General features: G+C 48.8%; 12 protein-coding genes across 12 annotated transcripts; 6 read left to right on the forward strand and 6 right to left on the reverse strand.

The window, feature by feature from the left end:
- Positions 1-394: 394 nt before the first annotated feature.
- N7447_009420 (Aldehyde dehydrogenase N-terminal) lies at positions 395-794 on the reverse strand (the record flags this gene model as incomplete). The annotated part of the gene is given in 3 exon segments (XM_057233682.1): positions 395-543; positions 560-652; positions 713-794. The coding sequence occupies 3 exon segments, from the start codon at positions 792-794 to the stop codon at positions 395-397; spliced, it is 324 nt and encodes a 107-aa protein (XP_057083224.1).
- A 2,742-nt stretch (positions 795-3,536) lies between these two features.
- On the forward strand, positions 3,537-5,204 carry N7447_009421 (cytochrome P450; the record flags this gene model as incomplete). Its single annotated transcript, XM_057233683.1, has 3 exons — positions 3,537-3,845; positions 3,898-5,040; positions 5,100-5,204. The coding sequence occupies 3 exons, from the start codon at positions 3,537-3,539 to the stop codon at positions 5,202-5,204; spliced, it is 1,557 nt and encodes a 518-aa protein (XP_057083225.1).
- An 840-nt stretch (positions 5,205-6,044) lies between these two features.
- N7447_009422 (putative RNA interference and gene silencing protein (Qde2)) lies at positions 6,045-9,478 on the forward strand (the record flags this gene model as incomplete). Its single annotated transcript, XM_057233684.1, has 3 exons — positions 6,045-6,445; positions 6,498-7,627; positions 7,704-9,478. 3 exons carry the CDS (start codon positions 6,045-6,047, stop codon positions 9,476-9,478), a joined length of 3,306 nt encoding a protein of 1,101 aa, XP_057083226.1.
- Positions 9,479-10,276: 798 nt separating this feature from the next.
- On the reverse strand, positions 10,277-11,934 carry N7447_009423 (uncharacterized protein; the record flags this gene model as incomplete). The annotated part of the gene is made up of 2 exons (XM_057233685.1): positions 10,277-11,569; positions 11,623-11,934. The coding sequence occupies 2 exons, from the start codon at positions 11,932-11,934 to the stop codon at positions 10,277-10,279; spliced, it is 1,605 nt and encodes a 534-aa protein (XP_057083227.1).
- An 823-nt stretch (positions 11,935-12,757) lies between these two features.
- On the reverse strand, positions 12,758-13,446 carry N7447_009424 (DNA-directed RNA polymerase II subunit RPB7; the record flags this gene model as incomplete). Its single annotated transcript, XM_057233686.1, has 4 exons — positions 12,758-12,767; positions 12,827-12,996; positions 13,058-13,138; positions 13,198-13,446. 4 exons carry the CDS (start codon positions 13,444-13,446, stop codon positions 12,758-12,760), a joined length of 510 nt encoding a protein of 169 aa, XP_057083228.1.
- Positions 13,447-14,668: 1,222 nt separating this feature from the next.
- On the forward strand, positions 14,669-15,439 carry N7447_009425 (2-hydroxy-palmitic acid dioxygenase MPO1; the record flags this gene model as incomplete). The annotated part of the gene is made up of 4 exons (XM_057233687.1): positions 14,669-14,701; positions 14,753-14,776; positions 14,832-14,891; positions 14,966-15,439. The coding sequence occupies 4 exons, from the start codon at positions 14,669-14,671 to the stop codon at positions 15,437-15,439; spliced, it is 591 nt and encodes a 196-aa protein (XP_057083229.1).
- Positions 15,440-16,070: 631 nt separating this feature from the next.
- Positions 16,071-18,538, forward strand: N7447_009426 (F1F0 ATP synthase subunit alpha). Its single transcript, XM_057233688.1, has 5 exons — positions 16,071-16,335; positions 16,514-16,671; positions 16,804-16,860; positions 16,919-17,039; positions 17,130-18,538. The coding sequence occupies exons 1-5, from the start codon at positions 16,264-16,266 to the stop codon at positions 18,384-18,386; spliced, it is 1,665 nt and encodes a 554-aa protein (XP_057083230.1). The 5' UTR covers positions 16,071-16,263; the 3' UTR covers positions 18,387-18,538.
- A 600-nt stretch (positions 18,539-19,138) lies between these two features.
- N7447_009427 (methylenetetrahydrofolate dehydrogenase (NAD(+))) lies at positions 19,139-20,472 on the forward strand (the record flags this gene model as incomplete). Its single annotated transcript, XM_057233689.1, has 4 exons — positions 19,139-19,335; positions 19,535-20,165; positions 20,225-20,314; positions 20,389-20,472. The coding sequence occupies 4 exons, from the start codon at positions 19,139-19,141 to the stop codon at positions 20,470-20,472; spliced, it is 1,002 nt and encodes a 333-aa protein (XP_057083231.1).
- Positions 20,473-21,114: 642 nt separating this feature from the next.
- On the reverse strand, positions 21,115-21,672 carry N7447_009428 (uncharacterized protein; the record flags this gene model as incomplete). The annotated part of the gene is made up of 2 exons (XM_057233690.1): positions 21,115-21,458; positions 21,636-21,672. Coding segments are annotated over 2 exons (381 nt in total), but the record flags the coding sequence as incomplete, so codon positions are not given.
- A 613-nt stretch (positions 21,673-22,285) lies between these two features.
- Positions 22,286-22,973, reverse strand: N7447_009429 (signal peptidase complex subunit 2; the record flags this gene model as incomplete). Its single annotated transcript, XM_057233691.1, has 3 exons — positions 22,286-22,513; positions 22,583-22,881; positions 22,937-22,973. 3 exons carry the CDS (start codon positions 22,971-22,973, stop codon positions 22,286-22,288), a joined length of 564 nt encoding a protein of 187 aa, XP_057083233.1.
- Positions 22,974-23,256: 283 nt separating this feature from the next.
- On the forward strand, positions 23,257-24,299 carry N7447_009430 (ER membrane complex subunit EMC3; the record flags this gene model as incomplete). Its single annotated transcript, XM_057233692.1, has 5 exons — positions 23,257-23,306; positions 23,360-23,393; positions 23,473-23,839; positions 23,895-24,056; positions 24,109-24,299. 5 exons carry the CDS (start codon positions 23,257-23,259, stop codon positions 24,297-24,299), a joined length of 804 nt encoding a protein of 267 aa, XP_057083234.1.
- A 206-nt stretch (positions 24,300-24,505) lies between these two features.
- Positions 24,506-25,305, reverse strand: N7447_009431 (uncharacterized protein; the record flags this gene model as incomplete). Its single annotated transcript, XM_057233693.1, has 2 exons — positions 24,506-24,604; positions 24,655-25,305. 2 exons carry the CDS (start codon positions 25,303-25,305, stop codon positions 24,506-24,508), a joined length of 750 nt encoding a protein of 249 aa, XP_057083235.1.
- Between the last annotated feature and the right edge of the window lie 138 nt (positions 25,306-25,443).

The raw sequence follows: 25,443 nt of genomic DNA on the forward strand, positions 1-25,443 counted from the left end.
CCTACTTGAACTATGCTTCGTCTGCCTGTGATCCGTCATTTAAGTCAGGGAGAAGCGGATAGCCAATTGCAACGGTGGCAAATAGCTTATTGAACAACTCGATAAAATTTGATGCGATCGATTCGTGCATGTATATTCTCGAGTTTGTCATGCAAGCTTCACCGCTATCCCACTGAATACTATGCTTCGTTTCTTCAACGGCCTGTTCAATATCTGCGTCGGGGAGATAATTGCTGGGGGTTTTCCACATCATCTCAGTGTTTCCTACAATCAAGGCAGGGGTAGGCTTGCCCGCGAGGAACAAAACCGGAGCATTCCAAGAAATGGTAGCGGCAACACCGAAGGGCTAACGAACAGACATGTTGACATGGCCAGGGATATTAAGGCTTCATGTTCATAGCGCCTGGTAGCCGTTCTCGGCGAAGAAGTTAAAGGTGATTGCTGCTGCACAGGGGTCGAAATATCCTGGGACAGGACGACCCATGGACACAGCCTCTGGTTGAGCAAGTTCCTCGTGCGATTCGAGAATCAGGAAGCCAACCTCTTGAAGTGTAAGCACCTCCCGGAAGCGGCGAAAGCGCAGACCACGGCGGGAAAGCTGCCTTTGCTACTGCCACTGCTGTATTTTTATCATCTTCAGTCGCTTCATAGACTATATAATAAATATAATCAGTCCATAGGTTATTTTCAAAGGTAACAGATGAATACACACCTTTGGCAAACTTTTCATTTGTAGTTGGCGATATCAAGTCAAACGTACAGACGATTCCACAAATTGTAACGGCAGTGATCATGTTGTTCATTTAGGTCTAGGTTCAAACAGAACGAACCTTTTAGCCGTGTTTCCATCTCTCCGATCTTTGTCGAGTCAATAGATCCCATTTTGCTTTCTTCCGGAAAGGTTCTGGCAAGAGATGAGATTAGCGTTTATAATATAGTCCTTCTTAGCAAGATTGAAGAAAAGAGTTCATTCTATTCTTTTCATAGATCGCTCTCTCTCATATGTATGTTCCTTTCCAGTACCAACCTCGGATTGCCGTGAAGCCAAGGTTAATACAAATTTCTATCGCGACTGCATTCATTACTCCGATGCTGCATATTGCGGGTATGCAGAGATCTCCCCTGGTCCTTCATTGCGTCCGCTCTGCTTGGCGTACCCATTAAAGTTGTAGGACTAAATACGTACCTCTATAAAGAATATGGGGTAGCTAGGTATTTCCGCTTCATGATAAGCATCCCTTAGCAGGGATTGATACTGCCGTGTATAAATAAACAACAGCTCGGGACAAATAACCCGACGAGATAATTGGGCAAATCCTTTGCCTGTATTTATTGTTTCCCAGATTATACATAGAAAAGTATCTTCCACGAAGTATGCTTTTGTTTTCCGACTTCTTCTGCCGTCTACCTATATAACTGAGAAGGGCGACAAAATGTCTTCAAGGCGTCTGTGTTGTAGTAAGAAAAACCACCGAAAAGACACCACAATTCCGCACACGCGGTCGTCTACTCTTGTGTAACTATTATAAAGTGACAAAGTAGCTTCACTATAGTTACGGAGTAGAGATTATAGGTGACCCATATTTCCCCACAATCCCCGCGATTCCCATAGTTCCCGGTAGTTACCGCATCATTTACGTGCCGATAGTACTTCCGAGGCTTTAGGGTGACTTCCATAGTGAGTTAGTAGTTAGGTGGGTGACCATCAGTATGTCCACACTGCTATTTTCGAGATCAAGGATCTTTTTCCGGTGTTGCTTTTGAATTAAGTTTGGTTTCTACAAAATTCACGCTCTTCGGCACTTTCCCAACGCGGATTCGACGGCCTAATTACTTATTACAGTCTATCATAACCTACGTAGAGTTATTGTAGCCTATATATCGCTTCAGAACAACATACCTAATCATTCAGTTCCAAGATACAAACAAGTTCCAGCTTAAAAATACTAACTTTGGAACCCTGAAAGTAATCCTCTATCTCGATATATTTTATTCGCTTCCATTAGACTTTTCTTCGAAAAGATGGCTTGAGAACTATCATCATAACCGGTTACTCTTTAAATTTCCAGTTGAAAATAGAAAACATTTGGCAAAAGCACATCCGACTACCAATTCCGCTTGGTGATCTTCATAAACATATCTTTTTGACTTGACGACCCAGGAAGGTATCTCGACTTTGCCAGGACCGGGAAGCTTATATTGATCTTCAACAATAAATAGACTTTGACGGCCCCTGGCCTCTCGTTTTAAAAAGCTGCCCCCAACCCCGATTTTTCCCAGAATATCGAACGTAAACGCTTGAGTGTAAATCGCCTTATCTAAAACTGCCTCGTCTTTGCTTGCTTTTCAACGCATTGTGCAAAAGATTATCTGCTCATATTGATAACACCGTGAATGTATTCTTCCATTTTGAGAATAGATGTCATTACATAGGCTTTCGTAACTTGCTTGCGCTTTCGCGAACGCTCATTGGCATTTATTTCACTAAAGGAAGTATTGGCGATCTTCCCATTGCTGTTCCAGATCAGATACCAGTCGGTCTGATATTTGAAAAAGAGCATAAATGTTCTGCCGGGTCAAATTTATTTGGAACGCGATATGCTGACATTCGTCGCTTTGGTGCTATGTCCATAAATTGTCCGCAGTCCCTGATTGGCGTCGAGCATAGATACCGCGTTTGGGTCGATGGGTACCAATGGGCCATACCGTCCATGTAGATCAAAAATATCTCCATACCAGTGTCCCCGTAGGTAATCCCAGCTCTGCCAGGCCCGAGTTTATATTCCTACTCGGGGCCCGGAGATGCGGGACAGCGGATGGGAAAAGTGCCGGTAGACTAATGTAGCCACCGGACTCGTTGCCAATACAAACCCCCATATAAACATTTCGTGAACATCATTTCGTGAAAATCCCTTGTGTATGTCTAAGAAGTTCCCAAGCATAAAAATAACTGATTAAGATTTCGATTCCAGATAGTGTAGAAAAGGGAATGGAGACTTGTAGTAGCTTTCTAAATTATTGCGCTTCTACATTTGGCTTCGCTATATGAAGTCTACGATGTTAAGAACTTCGGGGTATGATTCCGAGGCGGTCTACGTCTTATTGTTTGGCATATGGGCGTTCTATATTTGTGATGATAAACTACGGGCTTAACTCAATAGAGGATGGCGTAGATCTTGCACTGTGAAAGGTCTTCGGTTGTTGAATGTTGTCCCAGATGCCGACACACAGGGTACAATGAACAGGTGTAGTATATACTTAGCGTGCGCTAAATATGGGGGAATTGCGGGGTTTGGCCAATCGATGGCATGTCGGGGTAATGCTGCCCGGGCATACCTATCATACCTATAGACGACATCTATCGGGTCCTAACATTTCCAACTGCCGGCCCTATCATCTTTGTTTGTGTCAAAGCATCATGAGATACTGATCTTCTTCTGGCGGGGAAGGTTACGTAGGTTTTGTGATGCGGTGTATATAACGTGCCCTCCTTGTGGCTACTGCTTCGAACTAGATATAAGCGATTGGACACAATTATGGCTATCATAGCGGCTTTCCCTGTTGCAGCACTTCAATATGCTGTCTATGCAGTTCCTCTTCTGCTCTTGGTCTACCTTGTCCAGAATTATTTCTTCAATTCACTACACATTTTTCCTGGGCCTTTCTGGGCGCGCGTGACTGATATTTGGCGATATCTCGATGTGAAGGGCCGACACCCTGAGCTTACACATATAGCCTTGCATCGCAGGTATGGCGATATTGTACGTCTAGGGCCACGCACTTTGTCTTTCGCGGACCCAAAGGCAACGAAGGTCATCTACGGTCTAAACAAGGGTTTCGTTAAGGTAGCTATTTAGCAAGCCCCTGCATATCTACACCTTCTAACCGAGAGGACAGTCCGAGTTCTACCCAGTGCAAATGACCGTTTCTAAAGGCGAGCCACTGCCATCGCTGTTCTCTACGCTGGATGAGGGCTTCCATGCGAACCTCCGCCGGTCTGTCAACCACGCTTTTTCGATGAGCTCACTGGTACAATACGAGCCAATGGTCGATGAGACTACAGAAATTTTCCTCGATCAAACGGGCCGACTATTTGCTGATGGAGCCACTGTCTGCGATTTCGCACGATGGCTACAATTCTTTGCCTTTGATGTTATTGGAAGCATTACGTATAGCAAACGCCACGGGTTTATCGAGAAAAACGAAGATATCGATGGCATCGTTAGTTCGCTGGCAAAAATCTTCGATTATTCTGCCCCTGTTGGTCAGATGCCATGGCTAGACAAGCTATTTTGGAAGAACCCTATATTTGATATCCTTCAAAAATTGGGCTTATCAGATAATTCGCATCCCGTGGCCGTCTTTGCAAAGCACCGCATGGAAGAACGTATGTCAGCAAAAGCTGATGTAACGAGCCCTGGAACAAAGGATGATCTTCTCACCATGTTCATCAAGGCGGGTGAAACCCGTCCAGACTTTATGACACACAAACGAATCCTTACCATGGCCGTCTCTATGGCCTTTGCGGGGTCGGAAACAACGGCCATAAGCATTTCAGCCGTGTTCTACTTTTTACTTAAGAATCCAAAGTGCATGACACGGGTTACGCAAGAGCTGAATGACGCCGTGACCAACGGTACGATCGTGAACCGCCCGACTGGACTTGTCTCATGGACAGAGTCGCGGCAGTTACCCTACCTCGATGCCTGCATAAAGGAAGCTTTCCGTATGCATCCTGCTGCGGGACTTCATCTGGAACGTGTTGTTCCTGCGCCAGGGGTGGAGATCTCCGGACATTTCATTCGTGGCGGAACAATCGTCGGTTGCAGCCCCTGGGTTATTCACCGTCGTAAAGATATCTTTGGTCCGGATGCCGACATATACAATCCCGATAGATGGCTTACTACTCCATCAGAGCAACTGAGGGCTATGGATGGCATGATGCTCCACTTTGGTGCCGGTTCGAGGACCTGCATCGGGAAGAATATCTCTTTAATGGAGATTTATAAGATTATACCTAGTTTTTTGAGGAGATTTGAGGTATGTTCTTTCTATTCTGCATGAGGCAGGTATCTGTGAAGCTCACTTATTTTTGATAGGTACAACTGGCACACCCTGACCAAGAATGGAAACTGTGGAATGCATGGTTTGTACGCCAACTCAACTTTAAGACAATTTTTACCCCGAAAGAGATTATAGTATAATTGAGCACGGTCGTTCTTTATTTCAAGTATTGAAATGCGGAATTGTCTGTAGTTATTCCAAATTGCAAATGACATTTCACATGAAACTTGACAGGCATCCTTCTGTGTGAAGTAAGGAAGTAGGTCTATAGTACTACAAAATGAGAGATCACAGTGGATAGAGAGACTGTATCACATTCACTATGTAGTGGAGGTACATTGTCTTGACCTTACAGGAGGCCTAAGGCCCCCAACCCGATACTTCTTATTAGAATGTATACTATATAGTGTTTGCTCTCTCTTACAGGGGTTGAGAATTGCAATGTTGACATACAAAAGGTTGTATAATTTTAGATTGCTGGCTCTCTCTTTACTCTATTATTTAGCAATATGCTGCACTGGTGCATATATAAATTTGAAAGAGAGGACTGGTAAATAATTACAGCGATTTACACGTCCTTTACTGATATTACTATGTTTTCTCTTGGAAAAGCTCATGAAATCACGGTTTCGAAATTGCTATATTCTAAAGAAAACGACAAAATGTAGAACATAAAGAGATAGACGTAAAAAATGGTTCTATTTCTATCTCACTACATGACGTGCAATCTGTATCAAAGTTCTAGGTAGCGAGAAGCAAAGGAGCATGTCATAATCGCATAGAAGCTTCTGTACAACCCAAGTACTTTGAATGTATACCAAAGTAGCCAATTATCACCTTCCACTATATGCAAACAAAGAACAGAACTGATGGTTACATCACTTCAAATACTTAATAAGCCCCCACTCCCCCATTCCCCACTATCTTCCTCTTTTATTTTTCATGTTCCGAATGTAACGCATCTGTATCTGAGTCTTATCATGAGTGACAATCGGGGTCGTGGACGCGGTGATCGAAGTGATCGAGGTGATCGTGGTCGTGGTCGAGGTCGCGGTGCCGAAAGAGGTCGCGGTGCCGAAAGAGGTCGCGGTGCCGAAAGAGGTCGCGGTCGCGGAGAAGGTCGCGGGGAAGGTCGCGGGGAAAGTTGCGGGGAAAGTCGCGGCGATTTAGCCTTCCGCCCAGCTGGTAGAGGCGATGGAAATCGTGGAGATTTCCGAGGTAATTTCCGAGGTGACTTTCGAGGCCGAGGTGGTGACAGGGGTCGTGGAGGCGACTTTCGTGGTGATCGAGGTCGTGGTAGAGGTGATTTCCGGGGTCGAGGTGAATTCCGCGGACGTGGAGGACGTGGCGGTGCTACCAACTCAGGCCCACCTATCTTCAGGTATACCCACTATGTGATGCTCATTGAACAAATCTCATCCTTTTGCGCACAGACAAGGCGAAGCTATCCCACCACCTAACCCCACGGTCACCAAGACCGAAAATGACCTTGCCAAAGCTCTTGCTGTGAGCGGCCAGAAGACCCCGAGACAGGCAAAATATCCCGAACGTCCTGGTTACGGCACAGCTGGCAGACCGGTCACTTTGTATGCGAACTATCTGCCCTTGACCCTGCCTAACAAGCAGTTGTTCCGCTACCATATTGCCATTGCAGCCGACTCTGCAGGCCGAGCTGCCCCTGTGGGCAAAAAGGCCCGACACATTGTGCGTCTGCTGTTGGAGGAGCATTTCCCACAGCAAAAGAACAGAATTGCCTCGGACTTCCGGTCTACCCTAGTCTCGTGTGTCAAATTGACTGAGGGTAAATTCGATGTGCGATACAAAGAGCACATGGATGATGACTACCCGGATCCACCCCGGGTGCATCAGGTTACCTGCCGGTATACTGGTGAGGTCCATCCCGCTGACTTGGTCAACTACCTGACATCTACCAACGCTGGTGCCCTGCTTGAATCCAAGTCTGAGATTGTGGCTGCCCTCAACATGATCATGGGGCACCACCCCAAGACGGATGACCATGTCGTCTCTGTCGGTGCTAACAGACACTACAGTCTGCGTCAGGACACCATGGAATCGTTCAATCTCGGCGGTGGCCTATCCGTCCTGCGAGGATTCTTCGTCAGTGTGCGTGCCGCGACTGCTCGTGTGCTCCTGAACGTCCAGGTCAAGTATTTGGCCTGCTACAATAAGGGACCTTTGATCAACGTGATCCAAGGCTACGGCAACAGGAATACTTATCGTTTGGAAAAGTTCCTCAAGAGTCTACGCGTTTGCATCACCCACATCACCCGCAAAAACAGTAGCGGTCAACCCCGGCCTCGCATCAAGCCTATCTATGGCCTGGCCAACCGCGGTGATGGCAGCTCGTCGCCCAACCCCCCCAAGATTCCCCACCACGGCGCTGGTCCCCAGGATGTGCAATTCTTCCTAGCTGAATCCGGCCCTCGACCCGTCGCCGGGCCTAGTGCCCCCGAGCCCAAGGGAAAGAAGGGAAAGAAAGCGCCCAGGGCCGGTCCTGCGGAAGCCGGTCGCTACATCACCGTTGCGGACTTCTTCAAAAAGGGTCCGTCGATCTTCACTTTTCTTTTACCTTTTTTTCGACTCACCTTCTCCCCGTGTCGTGCTGACTTTCCGCTCAGAGTACAACATGGCTTTGAATGCAAACCTCCCCGTGGTGAATGTCGGGTCTCGTGACAGACCTGTCTATCTCCCCGTTGAGGTCTGCGAAGTTGAGCCTGGCCAGCCAGCTAAGTCCAAGCTTACTGGCGATCAGACAGCCAGTATGCTCCGCTTCGCCGTTATGGGTCGGAAGCCGGGTCAGAACGCCCAGTCGATTGTCACCAAGGGTGTGGGTGTGCTGGGACTAGGCGAGCCGTTGAATGCCACACTAGTAAGAATTCCCTGCGAAGATCTTGTCCAAATATCTAACCTTTTACAGTCTGCTTTCGGTGTTAACTCTTCCACTGAGCTGATCACGGTTCCTGGACGCGTTCTCCCCGCCCCAAATGTCTATTACAAAGACGGAAACAGGACCAGGGAAATCAAGACTCAATTTGGCAGCTGGAACATGCGCCAGATCCAGTTCTCTAAGCCTGCAGCCATGAAATCCTGGACTTTCCTCTACATTGATCAGGAGGGCGCCCGGCCAGTTTTCCAAAGCCCAGAACAGCTCAACGCTGCTCTGCAAGCCTTCAGAAAGACACTCAAGGATATGGGAATGCACGTGGACCCCCACAAGCAAGGCAAACGTGTCACTTTGACCGGCAAGAACGACGCTGTTGATATCGAGCAAGCTATCGATGATCTGAAAAAGCAGCACAACCCAATCTTCATCCTGGGTATATTATACACTAAAGACACTGGCATATACAACTGCGTCAAGCAAGTTTGCGACGTCCGTTTCGGAATCCGCAATGTGAACGTTCTCGCAGAGAAGCTCATGAACTCCAACGATCAGTACAATGCCAATGTAGGCCTGAAAATCAACCTCAAATTAGGCGGCGCCAACCAAGCCCTCCACACCACCGATCTCGGAATCATCTCCGAAGGCAAGACAATGCTAGTCGGCATCGACGTGACCCACCCGTCACCAGGCTCTGCTAGCACAGCGCCCAGCGTAGCAGGTATCGTCGCTTCCGTCGACGCAACCCTCGCCCAATGGCCCGCTGAAATCCGCGTCCAAGGAGCCCGCCAAGAAATGGTCGCCGACCTCGAAACCCTCCTCGCCTCGCGTCTCCAGCACTGGCGCAAACTGAACAAGTCCCTCCCGGAGAACATCATCGTCTACCGCGACGGCGTCTCAGAAGGCCAATACAACAAAGTCATCAACGAGGAACTTCCACTCCTCCAAGAAGCATGCAAGAAAACCTACTCAGCAGACCAGACAAAGAAAGGCCTCCCGCGTCTGGCCATCATCGTAGTCGGAAAACGCCACAACACCCGCTTCTACCCAACAACAGAGAAGGACTCGAACCGCGAGAACCCCATCCCCGGAACGGTCGTCGACCGCGGCGTCTCCGAGGCCCGTGACTGGGACTTCTTCTTGCAGGCTCACTCCGCCCTCCAGGGCACTGCCCGTCCTGCTCACTACTTCACCGTCTGGGACGAGATCTTCTACCCCCGTCACCCGGCTAACGGCCCCGGCCCCGGCGCGGCTGATGTCCTCCAAGACCTCACGCACAAAATGTGCTACATGTTCGGTCGTGCTACGAAAGCGGTTAGTGTCTGTCCGCCGGCGTACTATGCCGATCTGGTGTGTACCCGTGCTCGCTGCTTCTTGAGTGATCTGTTCGATCCTATGCCCCTGGATGGCTCTGGTGGTTCTACCAGTGGCACCGAGGGAACGGCAGATATGTCCCGCACAGCGGATGTCAATATTCATCCTAATATTGCCGAGACTATGTTCTACATCTAGGTTGATTTGGTTGGTTTTATGTTTTGTCGTCTATTGGATATCGATGTGTTGCGTATCTTTTTGGATTTACATGACTTGACTTAAACCGATGTGGAGGAATTGGAACAATTTGCTGGAGGAAAGCATATCATATTTTGGACCTGGAAAACCTACTTACATTCGCTCGCTCATCCTTGGTCCTTGGAAAATAGCGTTTGGGATATTCGGTCAGCTTCGATACTTAGACATCAGAGACTGAACAGGATTGACATCTATCCACTATTTTGGACAACAACTTAGCTTGAAACTCAATTGATTATTCAAACGATAATATCCTTATGATTCCTTAGTAGACATGTGCCATGTTGTTCTTCTGGAGGTTTTACGAATCGGGAGAAAGCGAAGTATAACACAATTAAATTAACAAATAAGCGAAACCCGCTCTCGTACAAATAAACTTGTACACTAATAACATTTTGAGGGCAAGGTACAGGAAGGTAAAAAAAGAAAGGAAAAGGAAAATAGACAAGGCAAGGGTTAAAAGTTACACGCAGGCCAGGCATTCCACATTCGACTCTAACTGCAAAGTTCCAAGCGCGAAAGAGGAAGCCTTTGGCCTCTTTTTTTTGGGGTTATTTTGCAGCTTCAAGGACAAATATCCAAAATTCATGCGGGCATCGATACATATTGCTCGTGATCGGAAAGAGTTGGCCGTGCTTGTCAGCAGGAAGACGGAGCTGAGTTGACTTCTCCACTGACAAGGGATACGTACGTAGTATCAAGCGTATCAAGCTAAGCCATAGATCGAGACTGGCTCACTTAGTTGTCATCTCCATGGCCCCAGCTAGGCTGGTTATGGCCTTGGGGGTTGCGCTGCGCGGTGGCATTTCTCCTAATTGGCTCAGGGGACGGGTCCTCGTAGTTATCCCAGTGAGACTTCATCATCTTATTGTGCGCGTCGTGCTTTTGGGTAGGGACCTTAGGGGACTCCTCGTCGTAGTTATCCCAGTGAGATTCCATCATCTTATTGTGAGCCTCGTGCTTCTCGGTGGGCGTGTTCTCCTTGGCAACGGGCGATTCATCCCCCAGCGCGAATTGCGAAGCAAAGTTCTTGTTGCGGTTGGCGGTGTTGGCACCTGTTGCCAGAGGCTCGTTCTTCTGCTCGCGCTCGGAGAGCTCGGCGTTGCCGTCGCCGTCAAAGAGACGGTTCTCATAGAGTCGCTTGCCGCGGCCCCCGAATGAGCTAATGATCCGTCCGTCATCCTCAGTCTCTTCATCGGTCATCTCAAAGTGTCGATCTGCGTCACGACGGGGCTTGATCACGTTTAGCTTGGATTTGGGGGATCCGGTGCCTTCTTCGTCATCGCCAAAGCCAAAGTGGCGCACTTCTTCTCCACGTGCGACGCGCGAACCCTTCACGGGGGTCTCAAAGTCATCGAATTCCCAGTGGGTTGAGTGGGGGGTCTTGGCTTGCTTGACTTCTGCCTTGGTCTCGCGCTCCGTGTTGTCGCCGCCGATCTCGAAGTGGTTGTATTTTCCAGGGGCAGATTTGTAGAAATGACGATCTTCGTCAACAGGTCCTTTCCTGGACTCGTCGGCTGTACCGTCATCCCTCACAAATATATCGCTGAAATTGCGAGGGGCAGGTCGCCCAGCCGAAGGCGCAAAGGGGGCCACAGGGGCAGGACCCTTCTTGCTGGGGGACAGAAGCTCAGTCAAGGAACCTGCTCCGTAGGGGTCTTGGGTATATTTCTTGCTGGCAGCGGGTCTGGTGGTTTCCGCACGGCCTTCGCGTTCAGTTACCTCCTTGCCCGGCGAGAGGAGCTCAGTCAGGGAGTTGGCTGAGTAGGGATCCTTAAAGCGGCGCTTGCCTGGGGATGAGGAGCGGTCGGTGAGTTTGGTCTCCGTCTTATTTTCGGAAAGAGGCTGCGAGGGTGCCACACGCGCCGTCTCGGCGGTTTTGAGGAGACGAACTTGATCTTTTCCCTCACGAATGGGCCATTGGCGTCCGCGCGCTCCGATAACCTCAACTTGCTTCAGCAATGAGGCCTGGTCCCAGTAAATGCGGACCTGCTTGATTAACTGATTGGAGTCGAAGTGGACGATGTGAATCTGCAAGACAATGCATTAGCTTTCGATAACGCGACACGCGTCGGGGAATTTACCGTGGGGAAAGTCGCAACACGGTCGGCCAGGAAATTATCGTCGAGCGAGGGGAGATAAACCCCACCACCCTCGGTGAATTCGAGGGTTGTCTCCATGTCTAGGCATAGCGAGTCTGATCCTTCAATGGCGCTGATGATCTGATTCGATATCGTCTTGACAATATTCGCGTTCTTCAACATATGAGTGATGACATTGTCGGCCTTCTCGAACTTGGTCGTGGTAGGAACGTAGATCAAGGAGACATCGTCGGCCAATTTAGCAGACCTGGGGTTATCCAGGAACCGCTGGTATTCAGTCTTGAAATAGGACATTGTCAACCGTATAGGGACAGGGGTTTGAAAGGAGGAAGATATTCCAGAGAAGATAGCTACTCTAGAATACTCTAGAAACAAGACAGGATTGAAGTTACAGGAAAACTATTTTTGAGAGAATGAGAGAAGAAGGAAGCCGTCTACGAGGCCACGGAGTGTATACGTTGTACTATCCGTACTCGGTACAAAATAATATACAGGGGCACGCTAGAACCAGTTAGTACTCGGTACCTTGCATATATGCAAACATTCAATGAAAATATTCTAAGGGGAAATGCAAATAGAAAACGCGCCAAAATCCCCGAAATCCTCTAAAAAACACCTGAAAACACGCCAGTGTTTCACCATAGGGGGCCTAGGCTTGGGGCGGCTTGGCTTGGGGTCCGCGTCCCTCCGGCAACTGGATACACTTTTAAGGCCTCAGCCTCTACAGGGGTTGTGGATTGCACAGGGTTAGACATCCATGGATGTAACATAATGTACATTGGACATTTCAGAGTACTGGATCGAGAAGGCCTTCAGCCGTTGACACGATCTCTGGTGAGTCGGAAGTCATTTCAGCTGTCTGCAATGCCGCTCAAATCAGAAACTCAGGTAGAAGACATGATCAGTCTTTCATTGAAGTATGACCATTCAAAAGTATGGCATGTGTATCGAGCAGGCACGTGTCAAACTCCAGCTCCTGACCCGCCAGTTCTTTTTTATTTCTCTGTTAGGCAGTAAAGCCCCTCCAAGCGCTTGCCGTATCCTCGGGGAACGATAGATTGTATGGTAGATTATCGTATTGGTGAAAAAGGTGGGTATGTGCTGCAATCGTGTCTCATTACAAAGGTCTGTTGAAGAAAATCGCGTTAGAAAGCCATGTGCGCTGTGTCGAGTTTGAACGACTTACCCAAGATAATCCTCCTTGATGGTGCCAATAGCATTGATGGCAGCCACGTCGGGCTTGACACCAAGGATCTTCAACCGCAAACTGGTTCCTTTCTCGATCACTTGATCGGCATGATCGGTATATTGCGGCGGGACGGTGTTGGGCTCCCACTTGATATCGGAGGGGATGTTCTTATGGGCTTGTCAGCAGTGAACCCCAAATGATCCATGGCCAGAGGAAACAAAAACATACCTTTCGCGCAATGAAGACAGACAATGGACCCGCCAGGGTGAAGATACCCGTAGGCTTAACAGAAGTAACAATGGCATCGACCTAAGCTCAGTCAGCAGGAATTCAAAGGCGACAGATAACCTCGGATCCCAAGTGCATACCGTCTCGCCACGGAATGGCTTCCAGATGATCGCACGATATCTAATGGTGTATTCCGCCATTCCAATTCCAGGCATCACCCGCCCCTCGCCAATATCAACCATGTCCATGACACAGATCACAAAGTGATCACCTGTGCACCGTCCCTCTTCCTCCTCGTTGAGTCGACCGATGAGGTACTCTCGCATGTTGGGTCCGAAATAGGACGGGTGCATGGAGATCACCTTGGTCTCTTCTTTTAGGAAGAACATCGTCGCGGTTGTGGTTGGATGAAAATGCGCTAATGCCGTGCGGAGTAGAAATATTCAAGTCGCTTTCGGGACAGTGATGCTGTCAATCGAGGTCGAGGGACGGCGTTTTCGACCACGAGCTCATGACCTGCAACGGGTGAAGCACAAACAAAATGTGGCTGCCAGAAATGAGCGGGATGAGATTCGAGTACCCGTGAGAGTGGCAGAAATTGTATCTGCCTTGGATCTTGAACGAGGAGGCAGATACAGTTGCTGCAGGCGCAAGCTTTCCCTTCGTAAGAGCATCTCCGGTCTGGTGGGCCAAGTTTGGGTGAGTGGAGTCACGTGGTACGATTCTTCAACGATGGGAAGTGGACTTATCAACTCGATATTTGAACGTCTAAAGTCATTGAATCTTCATCTTTCATTTAGTACGCTATTTACTGGAATTACTAGTCAACAGTGCGCTTGGTGATGATCTAGTCACGACCGGGTGGAGGATTGCTTCTTATATGGAGTATGATTGGATGATTTATAGCAGACCATGGATGTTTTGACACCGTGTACAGAAGTAAATCACGAACTCTTCTGCCTTTGCGATTCTAGTCCAACGTGTATCCCTTTTTTTTTATCTATATATACTCTTGCTTGGTCGACTTTGACGAATTATGGTGTTTCAAAATTAGCTTGAATGTATATAGTGAAGCTATATATATCTGCCGACTGGTATCTTCAATTTCGATGATCACTTTGTAACCAACATTTATAATTAACAGATTGGAAGTCCCAGCTAGTTCCTCAACCCATAAGCATAAAGATCTCAAAAGAAAGACACCTACACTTGTAGGAAAATAGGTATAGTCAATGTAAAGCCACACCGGAACATTCCGTACTAGACATTACAGTATTATAGTTAGTTGACGACTAGTTTAACGAGACACGGAAGAAAAGCCCAATCATAACCACATAATTCATCAACTGCAATGCAGGATATCCTAGTAAAACTATAATGTAGAAAGTCTGATAGGCCTGTGCATCGGGGGGTTGTCATGCCTGGGGAGTCCATGTATACCGTTACGCCAAGACCCAACGCCTTCCTCGGCCTGAGCCACATGACGCCAGGACCTTCAATATCAATTGCACCATTCAACTCTTTCCGATAAAGATGATGCTTGCCTGATCCCATCTCCCCGCAAAACCCTTCCCCCATAATTCCCCATATTTTTGTTCTCAACCCGGCAAGATGGCGCTTAATCTTGAGAAACAGTTGCTCTTCGTAAGCATCCACGTCCAACCCTCAGAACGACTATAACTGACTGCGATCTAGTACGGAGCCTACCATAGCAATCCCGTATAGCGACCCTACTTCCATCACCAACAACGAACAACATTTACTGACAGCGTAGATCAACGTCGCAATCCACATCACCTGCGTTCCAGCCATCCTGTTTACCGGCGTCATCCTCGTACGCGCACCTCGGAATTTCTGAACAAAACAAGATATCTCCAGTGTACAGAAGTACTAACAGTGACTCCCAAGGCTTGCAACTGCCCGCCCCTCGTTCCCCTCCCGGACGCCCTCCAAATCGATTACCTGCCCATAAATGCCGGCACAATCGGTGCTGTTATCTACGCCACATTCTATGTCCTCCTAGAGCCCATAGCCGGCGGTCTACTCGCGCCCCCATTGATCGCAGCTGCATACTACGGAAACTACTTCCTCAGCACGCACGGTAACATCGTGAACTACTGGGCCGGTGGCATCCAAGTCGTGTCATGGCTGGCGCAGTTTATTGGACACGGGGTGTTTGAGAAGCGCGCCCCTGCCTTGCTGGATAATCTTGTTCAGGCTTTCCTGCTTGCACCGCTGTTTGTCTGGATGGAGGTTCTGTTCTTCTTCGGATATCGCCCGGAGCTCAAGGAGCGCTTTGAGAAGGGCGTTGAGGTGGAGATTCTGAAGTTCCGGAAGCAGAAGAACGAGAATGGCAAGGGCAAGGGGAAGGCAAAGCAGTAGATACTGGTGCATACAGCATGCAGTAAGGGGAGATATTGCTCGCCAAGACCGAGGCTATATGGTCTCGGGTTGTCTTGGTTGATGGTGAACGCTTCAGTGATTTCATGGGTGCGTTGATTCATATTCATATGTATGTTATTAGCAGATCGATTGCCTGTGTCATATCTTTTTTTCTCAATTCTTTTGCAAGTGTTATTTCGCATTGTCTTTGGGCAATTTGGGATGTGCTTATCCTTTTCCCACGGAGTGTTGCTGCTTTGGCCAAAAGTGATTTGATTGTATGGGATCATAATCCCAAGTAGAAAGACTTGGGAAGAAAATAACAACAAGACCAAAGCATACAAAATATAGTACGCATAGTATATTGGACCCGTCTTCGGTTGCCGTGACGAAAACCATGACATAAGCGATTCACCTGACTAGGGATTCCGCCGATCCGAGAAGAGAAAAAAACGGAAGGAGAGTGGCCCGTGGCACACTTTTCCGGTCGGCTATACAAATCGAAAGTAACTCATTCTGGCCTTGTATAATATTTTGAAAAATTTGGAGAATTTATAGAATTAAAATATAGAAGACAAAAAAATATAACATATAATATTGTAGTAAGGAAAAGCGGACGAGATACACCGTGGCCTCACACTAGGGCCACCTCGGAGAGCCCAGCGTCCGAAAGGGTTTAGCGCAAGTCCTGAGAATCCAATCCTCCCCCCGACGACAAAGCTCTCCCTCCCGTCCACAATCCTCTCTCCTCTCCCGTTCTCTCTCCCCAATTACATCTCTCCCTCAGAGAATTCATCCTCCCATCCTCTGAACCCCCTTTCACAATGTTCAGAAACGCTCTGCGGTCGTCCAGCCGCTCCGTTGCGGCTGTTTCGGCCACTGGCCGCATCGCCTCGGTGAGTCCATCCCATCCCAGCCGCCTTCGTCCATCGCCAGTTCAACATCCTTCATCTCAATCTTGAGCTCGATCGATGCTCATACCTCGTCATACCTCGACTACGATACTTCAACGATGGCTCGGACACATTATCCTTCTCTGGGACGGTCATTAACAGGTTTTTTCGTCCATTACAGGTCCGCGCGGCTGCTGCCGGTCCTCTTAACGGCGTTCGCTCGTACGCTTCCGAGGCCAAGGCTAGCCCTACCGAGGTCTCCTCCATCCTTGAGCAGCGCATTCGTGGTGTCTCTGAGGAGGCTGGTCTCGCTGAGACCGGTCGTGTTCTGTCGGTCGGGTACGTCAATTCTCCCTTGGCGGCTGGGGGCGCGAAAAAAATTCGGTCCCCGGCTACAATCCCCTCGAATCCGCCATTATCTATCAACATTCGACAAAATATCGACACAGAAACTGATTGAGCTTTGAATAGTGATGGTATCGCCCGTGTCCACGGCATGACCAACGTCCAGGCTGAGGAGCTGGTCGAGTATGTGAACCCCCAAAGTCTTGGCATTACCCAGAGCGGAAAACTAACGTGTCTTCAGGTTCGCCTCCGGCGTTAAGGGTATGTGCATGAACCTCGAGGCCGGCCAGGTCGGTGTCGTGCTTTTCGGTTCCGATCGTCTCGTCAAGGAGGGTGAGACCGTCAAGCGTACCGGCGAGATTGTAAGCACCTTAACCTAACCTCTGGGTTCATTCTGATATTGGACCCTGAATCCCACCGCCCCTTGGTAACATCTCTAACACCACATCCAGGTCGAGGTCCCCGTCGGCCCCGAGCTTCTCGGCCGTGTCGTCGATGCTCTCGGTAACCCCATTGATGGCAAGGGTCCCCTTAACACCAAGGAGAAGCGCCGTGCCCAGCTCAAGGCTCCCGGTATTCTGCCCCGTCAGTCCGTCAACCAGCCAGTCCAGACTGGTATGAAGTGTGTCGACTCCATGGTGCCCATTGGCCGTGGTCAGCGTGAGTTGATCATTGGTGATCGTCAGACCGGTAAGACCGCTGTCGCTCTCGACACCATGCTCAACCAGAAGCGTTGGAACAACAACAAGAACGCCACCGAGGAGGAGAAGCTCTACTGTATCTACGTCGCCGTCGGTCAGAAGCGTTCCACCGTCGCTCAGCTCGTCAAGACCCTTGAGGAGCAGGATGCCATGAAGTACTCTGTCATCGTCGCTGCTACCGCCTCCGAGGCCGCTCCCCTGCAGTACATTGCTCCCTTCACTGGCTGCGCCATGGGTGAGTGGTTCCGTGACAACGCCCGCCACGCCGTCATCATCTACGATGATCTGTCCAAGCAGGCCGTTGCTTACCGTCAGATGTCTCTGCTCCTCCGTCGTCCCCCCGGACGTGAGGCCTACCCCGGTGATGTCTTCTACTTGCACTCTCGTCTCCTCGAGCGTGCCGCCAAGATGAACAAGACCCACGGTGCTGGTTCCTTGACTGCCCTCCCCGTCATTGAGACCCAGGGTGGTGATGTGTCCGCTTACATTCCCACCAACGTCATTTCCATCACTGACGGTCAGATCTTCTTGGAGTCCGAGCTGTTCTACAAGGGTATCCGTCCCGCCATTAACGTCGGTCTGTCCGTGTCCCGTGTCGGTTCCGCCGCCCAGGTCAAGGCCATGAAGCAGGTCGCCGGTTCCCTCAAGCTGTTCTTGGCTCAGTACCGTGAGGTCGCTGCCTTCGCCCAGTTCGGTTCCGATCTTGATGCCTCCACCAAGCAGACCCTTGCCCGTGGTGAGCGTCTGACCGAGCTCCTCAAGCAGAAGCAGTACTCCCCCATGGCCGTTGCCGACATGGTTCCCCTGATCTTCGCTGGTGTTAACGGTCTCATCGACACCATCCCCGTCGACAAGATCCTCACCTGGGAGTCCGACCTCCTTGCTCACCTCAAGAGCTCCCACCCCGAGATCCAGGCCACCATCGAGAAGGAGGGCCAGGTCTCCAAGGAGTCTGAGGCTACCCTCAAGAAGGTCATCTCCACCTTCAACTCCACCTTCAACGCATAAGTGAAGAAATAACTCGGATGATCCTTCGTGGTCGGCTTTGTTTTCTTGACTCTATGTGTATAGACAAGATAGCCTGTACAATTTTGAGCCCATTGTTTTTCTGTTCTTCTTGGTGCCGGTGCTTGGTAGGATATCCTAAGTCTGCCTCTGGATGTAGCGATGTAATTATCTGCATGATCCTGGGAGGCGGACCAGGGATTTCCCGTAGTGCTGTTTGAGCGAGAACTCAAATGACTTTGGTCTGCCAAAATGTGATTATATCCTGTACGTTTAGATTTTATCCGCGCATCGGAGGCGCGAGATGGGTGGACGACCGTTCTAATTCCGTCTGGTCTCCTTATGCTCTCCATGTTGGACCGCAATTATTTTCATTTGTTCAATCGTTTATTCTGTAATTGTAGACTGTAGATTTATTTTGCCCAACTGTTATGGGATGTATTCGCATATATCGGACCAAGGCAGGTTGGAGGTATGTCTAAACCGAACAACACCCCAAATTCATATACACGCCAATCGACTAACAGCAATTACTATAAGCCTTAGTTCCATCCATATTCTCATGTTTGATATTCTATACCTCTCGACATATCATATGCAAAAGACACCCGGCAGTTGAGGCCGAAACCGGCATCCGATCTGTTATCGATAAGCGATCAAGATTTTCCCGGAGATGGTCAAGACGCCCCGCGTGCGAGGAACTTAACTTTACTCTCCGTTGCTGATTATATTGTTATTATCGTCCCATTGCCGTCATGTCTGCCCCTACCGATAAGCCTGCCTCCTCCTGCAAGGTGATGTTGAGCAAGAACGTTGCCAACCACCTCCTCAGCGAAGTCCACGAGGGCCTCAAGACTCTTGAGAAGCCGCCTCACTTGGTCGGCCTGCTGGCCAATAATGACCCCGCCGCGCTCGTGTACGCGCAGATGACGCAGAAGACCTGCGAGGAGAAGTGAGTTTCTACAATATTTTGATATTATCCGGCTTCAATGCCTCCAATGGCATCTTTGGTGGGCTGAATGGTGGGGGTGACAAGTATGATTCATACATACCCCTCGACCAAAAAAAAAAAAACCGAAAACAACCAAACAAGCCCAAAAACACAGCCAACAATCCAATTGACACAACAAACTAACGCAATGCTTTCCCAGCGGCTTCAAGTACACCATGCGCGAAGTGTCCCGCGACGACATCGAACAAGCCATCCTGAACGCAAACACCGACAATAACGTCGACGGCATAATCGTCTACTACCCTATTTTCGGCACCCGCCAGGACCAGTACCTGCAGCAGATCGTCGACATGACCAAGGATGTCGAAGGCCTGAGCCATCGCTACATCTTCAACATGTACCAGAACATCCGCTTCCTGGACGACGCTAAGCGCCAGAAGTCTATCCTGCCCTGCACCCCGCTGGCCAACATCAAGATCCTCGAGTACCTCAACATCTACAACACCATCCTGCCTTATGGAAACCGTCTCTTCGGACACACAATCTGCGTTGTGAACCGCTCTGAGGTCGTGGGTCGCCCGCTTGCTGCTCTGCTGGCTAATGATGGTGCTTGTGTTTACTCCGTTGATATTACCGGTGTGCAGAAGTTCACTCGTGGTGAGGGATTACAGAAGAAGACACATGAGATTGTTGATCTTGAGGGAAAGACCTTGAAGGATGTTGTGCCACTTTGTGATGTGGTTATTACTGGTGTCCCCAGTGACAAGTACAAGTTCGATACCAGCCTTCTGCGTGAGGGTGCTGTCTGTGTCAACTTCTCCAGCGAGAAGGTATGTTTTATTTCGAGCTTTTGGGTTGGTAAAGATTGTTGCTGACTGTTCTGACATAGAACTTCCCCTATGAGGTCCGAGACAAGGCGTCGCTCTTTGTCCCCTCTATTGGAAAAGTCACCATTGTCGTTCTGCTGCGGAACCTGCTGGTATGTTTCATCTTTATACTTAATCCACACGCTCAGTGGTCCATTGCAACATCATCTAACACACCAAATTACAGAGACTTATCCAGAACAAGCGAATGGACGACGTCAAGCCTGCCGAGGCTACAGAACGTCCTGGCACCCTCGAGGCCTCATCCTAGGTCGCTCACCACCAATTGTCATTTCAATCTTCATGGCCATGCCCTGAGGTGGCCATTCCGTAAAAATCTATAGATATTCTGTTTGTTATTAGCCATTTCGATTATACTCTGAAACTTCATGTTTCTTCTTTTGTTTCCTGTGCTTAGATATCTCCCGTTCGCATTCTATGTTTGGAACTTATAGATATTGTCTCGGTTGACTTGTTCATTCTTCCATAAACAAAGACTGTTTCTTGTTACCATCATGGCTTATTATTTACATACTCTGAGCCTGCATAATACTTCAATAAAAAACTTTCCAGCAGGGTTCGAAGGACGATATTGATAAATGGAGTAACAAACTGTCCCAAAGAGCAATTGGGATTGAGAACAGTCAATCCTATAATGCACAAGAAGCCCGAGTCCACCTTGACCTGTATAACATAACGTTGTACAGACAAACAGAACAATCATCCTGGTAATTTCAAAATGACACATAAGACATTCAAAGCCAACAAGCCAACGAGTCAAAAGGACAGGCCTGCTACACAGTGACAATTTACCAAGACAATGGAATAAGCACAATAAAAAACCAAAATGGCCCCGGCAAAATAAACCACCAGTGGATGAGCTCTCCCCTGGTACTCTCCCAATCAACAAACTGGTATACTCCAGCCAGATCGCCAGCGACTCAGTTGCTGGCATTGGTACATCGTCAGGCATGGTGATCTTCCCGAGGAGTCTTGGAGGGAGCACGGACGGAAAATACTTGTGGTTGATGATAGGCCGAGGGCGGATCCCGAGAAATATGGTTTCCTGCCCGGGTCCGAGGACGATGAGGCGCACACGACTGACATAATGAATCGGCCGGTCGAGTGTCTTCGTTTGAACATAGTAGACATGACCCTGTGGAAATGGCTCAGCGATAAGCCTTACTTCCTTGTCTTCATCTTCAAACTGAGCAACGGACGGCATGTTTACTGCATCGATCACGCCCTCCGCGGTGACTGCATTGAGCCCAGTTGTTCGATTTCAAGGGTCTCGGTGGCCTCCACAAGGGCGATGATGTCTTTGGGAGAGATCCAACTAAGGATGACTGTGATCTATGGGAGAACTGTGAAACAACCGAATTGTTAGTTCAGCCACTCACTTATACAACGGGTTTCTGTGGGATGGGAGCTTACCACGAGGTCGATAGAGCACAGACGCCACAGAACCCATATCTTGGAGGTCTCCAAGACTGCGAGAAGTAGATGTGAAGTGACCTTGATGATTCAAACTTGACTGAGAGTGAGACCATATAGTTCAAGTACAGTTGAGCAGTAAGGTGATGTGTGATGAAAGTAGATCATAGGCAAAGTTGTCCCAGGTTCAAGCCTGTTGAGCTCTCAGACTCTGACTTGGAAGGTTCGAGTCAACTTTAAACCTCAAGTTTGGAAAGTGCAGTTGACCTCCAGGGCTCCTTCCAGGAAAGTAAAGATCCACGTGAACTCAGTAGCCCTAGGTAGGACATCATATTCTAAGAAATCAAGCTAAGTTGCCCATCTTAAAGTAAATTTATTCACATATTGAGTGGGTTGTAGGTGTTACATACGAGTTTGCATCCACTGCCGGTCAATACTGAAAAAGGCACGTATACTGTTAGGATGCGTCTGATTTACTATGCCCAATGAAAAGCAAAACATAGAAAACCGATCTCTTCCTTGCTCGTTTGAACATTTTATACCAATGCACTCTTCGTTTTCTCTTTTAGAGAATGAACTATGTAGCGTTGTGCCTTGCAATAGCCCCGAGAACATAACCTCTGTTTGTAATTGATAGGTAACCTTCCATTTTAGCCAGACTTCTTTTCAACCTGCTTCGCCGCCAACCTCAAAACGTCAATCTCGCTCGCTACCCAGCGGCGGAAAGGATCGGGGTGGAATACACCATCTGCTGAGAACCAAGTTGTGAAGGGCGCCTCGCACCACTTATCCTGGAGGACCTTGCCCGAGGCAGACTTATAAGTGACATGGAGCTTGTAGAGCTTGGAGAACTTTTTGGCTGATGATGAGACAGATATCTATGGATGAGTCTGTTAGTAACCAGCCAAGAAAAGACCCCCGAAAGAGCCAAGCACCGATAGACATACCGTCTCCCCAGTCTTTCTCTTCCCAGAGTATACCTCTCCAGCCTCGACGGCCCAAATCCAGTATGTCAAAATGCTGTTCAAGACAAAGTACGCCCCCACTGCAGAGATAATCCAGGGTGAGGTAGTTGCTTCCCAGCCAAGCGTGCGGTCTGCGTAGAAAGTAAACCCTGCGATTGCGACAGCGCTATATCCAAGCAGGAAGCGAACGTTTGACTTGGAGTAGTCCGGTGTGAAAGCATATGGCGCGGGAAGATTTGTGAGGTAAGGAAGGAGAGCATCGTCGCTCGTAGACTTGAGATCTGTTGCTCACACTGTTAGTGTTGTTGCTGTATAGAGTAGATCGGGATTACGGACCATTGGTCGAGTAGACCGGCACCTTGTTAGAAGCCATGGCGGATTTGAGAATAGGTATGAATAAAGAGCTTTCTAAAAACGGAAAGATCGAGTGTGGTTTAGCATTCAGTGGTCAAGACAGGACTGTTGTTTATCGTAGGGCAAAGATGCGGCGTGGCCCTTTGGAGAAAGCTGGAGCTAACGCGGGCCAATGACATCCCTCTCCGCCTGGCAACCTCTCCTTCGCGGCCCCTTCAACTTTCCATCCCCCACCTGCAGCCACCACTGTTTTATTGTTTGGTTCAAAGGAGTCACTTCTTTGATTCTTATTTTGCCTCAATATGGCAATTCAGGGGGATGAGCAGACCATCCTTAGGGATCCGGCACTATTGTGAGAGAACATGATTCGCTCAAGCGGAAGTTGGACTGACCATTTGCTCATAGCTATTGGATTCTCTTTCCCATTTCAATTGTTATGGTATGATCTACACCTGGCGCTTGAAGCTTGAACATTCGTAATGCATCTGAGGCTGAAACTAACCCCTCCTCTTGAATAGATCCTGACCGGAATCCTTCGCCATTATGCTACGGTCTTGATGAACTCGACCCCAAAATCGCCATCCACTCTTGCCGAGTCTCGCGAGCGCCTTGCTCTTCTTCGCGGTGTGAATCTCCGCAACAATGCCTGCTCTGTGCTCGACCGCGAGTCTTTCGAGATCCGCAAGAACTACATGGTTACCGGATTCCGCAACGGCTCATTTCTGAAGGACCCCAACAATCGTGGCCAACCGCCCGCGAACCCCATGACTGACCCTGCCGGTATGGAAGCTATGATGGGAATGCTTAAGGGAAATATGATGATGATGATCCCGCAAACCTTGATCATGAGCTGGATCAATGCCTTCTTCTCTGGCTTTGTCATCTGTATGTCGCACTTTGATACAAATGGACATGAGAAACGAGCTTACAAATTCCGCAGTGAAATTGCCCTTCCCGCTTACCATTCGGTTCAAATCGATGCTGCAGTCTGGTGTCATGACTCGCGACCTTGATGTGCAATGGGTCTCCAGTCTTTCGTGGTACTTCCTCAACTTGATGGGTCTTCAGTCCGTTTTCGGATTCATCCTCGGCAGTGATAACTGTATGCATCTATCTGATCCTTGCCAATAAGAACCGCGACTAATAATCTTTAGCTGCCAACCAGATGTCCCAACAGATGGGTATGGCTAACCCTGCCGCAATGGTCAACCCGCTCCAGCCCGGCCAAGATCCCGATAAGCTGTATCTGAACGAAGCAGAGAACTTGGAAGTGATGGAGCACTTCTGCATTCTCGATGGAGTGGAAGAGAGAATCTTGCAAAACTTTGCTCCCGCGGGGATCTAATCTTCCTTTGCCGTTGCATGTGATGTCTAGTGTTGGTGTATATACCTGTCTTGAGGTCATCGCTGGCTTTGGACAGCATAAAGAATAGAATGTGCCATGTTTTTAAATAAGTCGCAATCTTGTGGATCTACATAATTTATTCGAGTGTTCTTGAATGGCGCATATCGCACAATTTTCGTAACTCGTATTTCATAACTCATATCCAATCACTCTTGACGGTAATTAATAACCTCATTCAAAATCCAGACTTCCCCATTATGGACCTTCTCCGCAACTGAATCAACTTCAATATTGCCAGGTTGGATCTATAGACAGTCAGTTACCATACCAACGACTCGCAGAGGTCAAAACCTACAAAGATCTTATCACCCTCCTTTGTCCATTTGAGCTTCTCCCCCGCAAGTGTCTCAACCTCTTCCCCAACCCTCCAGGGACTGGCAGGGATGAGATGAGCCTCCACGAATCGCTGTAGATTTCGCTTTGCCCGATCTTGACCGTCTTGGCCCTCATATGCATTTACCTCTCCGAACTTCTTGTAGTCCTCTGGATTCTCCCAGGGCTTCCGTGGAAGAGCCTGAATTGCACTGTTGCGTGGTGCTAGAACTGTAATGTTCTTTGATGCATTGTTAAGGCGATTGGCGATTGGCTCAAAGTCACGGGTCAAACGTGCAAAGATATTGATGCCCTTGGTCTTGGGCAGGACATCTGAGATGATAGGGCTGCCGCTGTCATTTGAGTTCACATCCTCATCCGGAGCCGTCTTTTGTGGCTGGACAATACCAGGGAGAATCTTATCCATTATTGATTGATGTTCTTTGTGCTCGAGAGCTAGTGGCTGTTGACGTGAAGGGAAGGGAGATGATAGGCCCCAAAGTGCAGATGCTAAGCTAGCGAGAAGAAATGTGAATATAATGGATGTTGTTAGTCGGTTCGGTCCCATGCTGCGGGTTGGAGCCATTTTGCTGCCAATGACGCCGGACAGAGAAGCAGGTCTCGCTACAGCCATGACGCAACAGGCCTTGGCACGTGATATAGAGAGATAACACAATCACCTGACCCTTATCGATAAGGGCATCCGGCCACAAGAAATTGGCCGATGCGAGCTTGATCTTGCCCCCGCAATCTACACGTCTGGCTGTCCTAA

This window comes from Penicillium robsamsonii (genome assembly GCF_028829455.1).
Source record: "Penicillium robsamsonii strain IBT 29466 chromosome Unknown utg000005l_segment0_segment0, whole genome shotgun sequence".
NCBI classification, from domain to species: Eukaryota; Fungi; Ascomycota; class Eurotiomycetes; order Eurotiales; family Aspergillaceae; genus Penicillium; species Penicillium robsamsonii.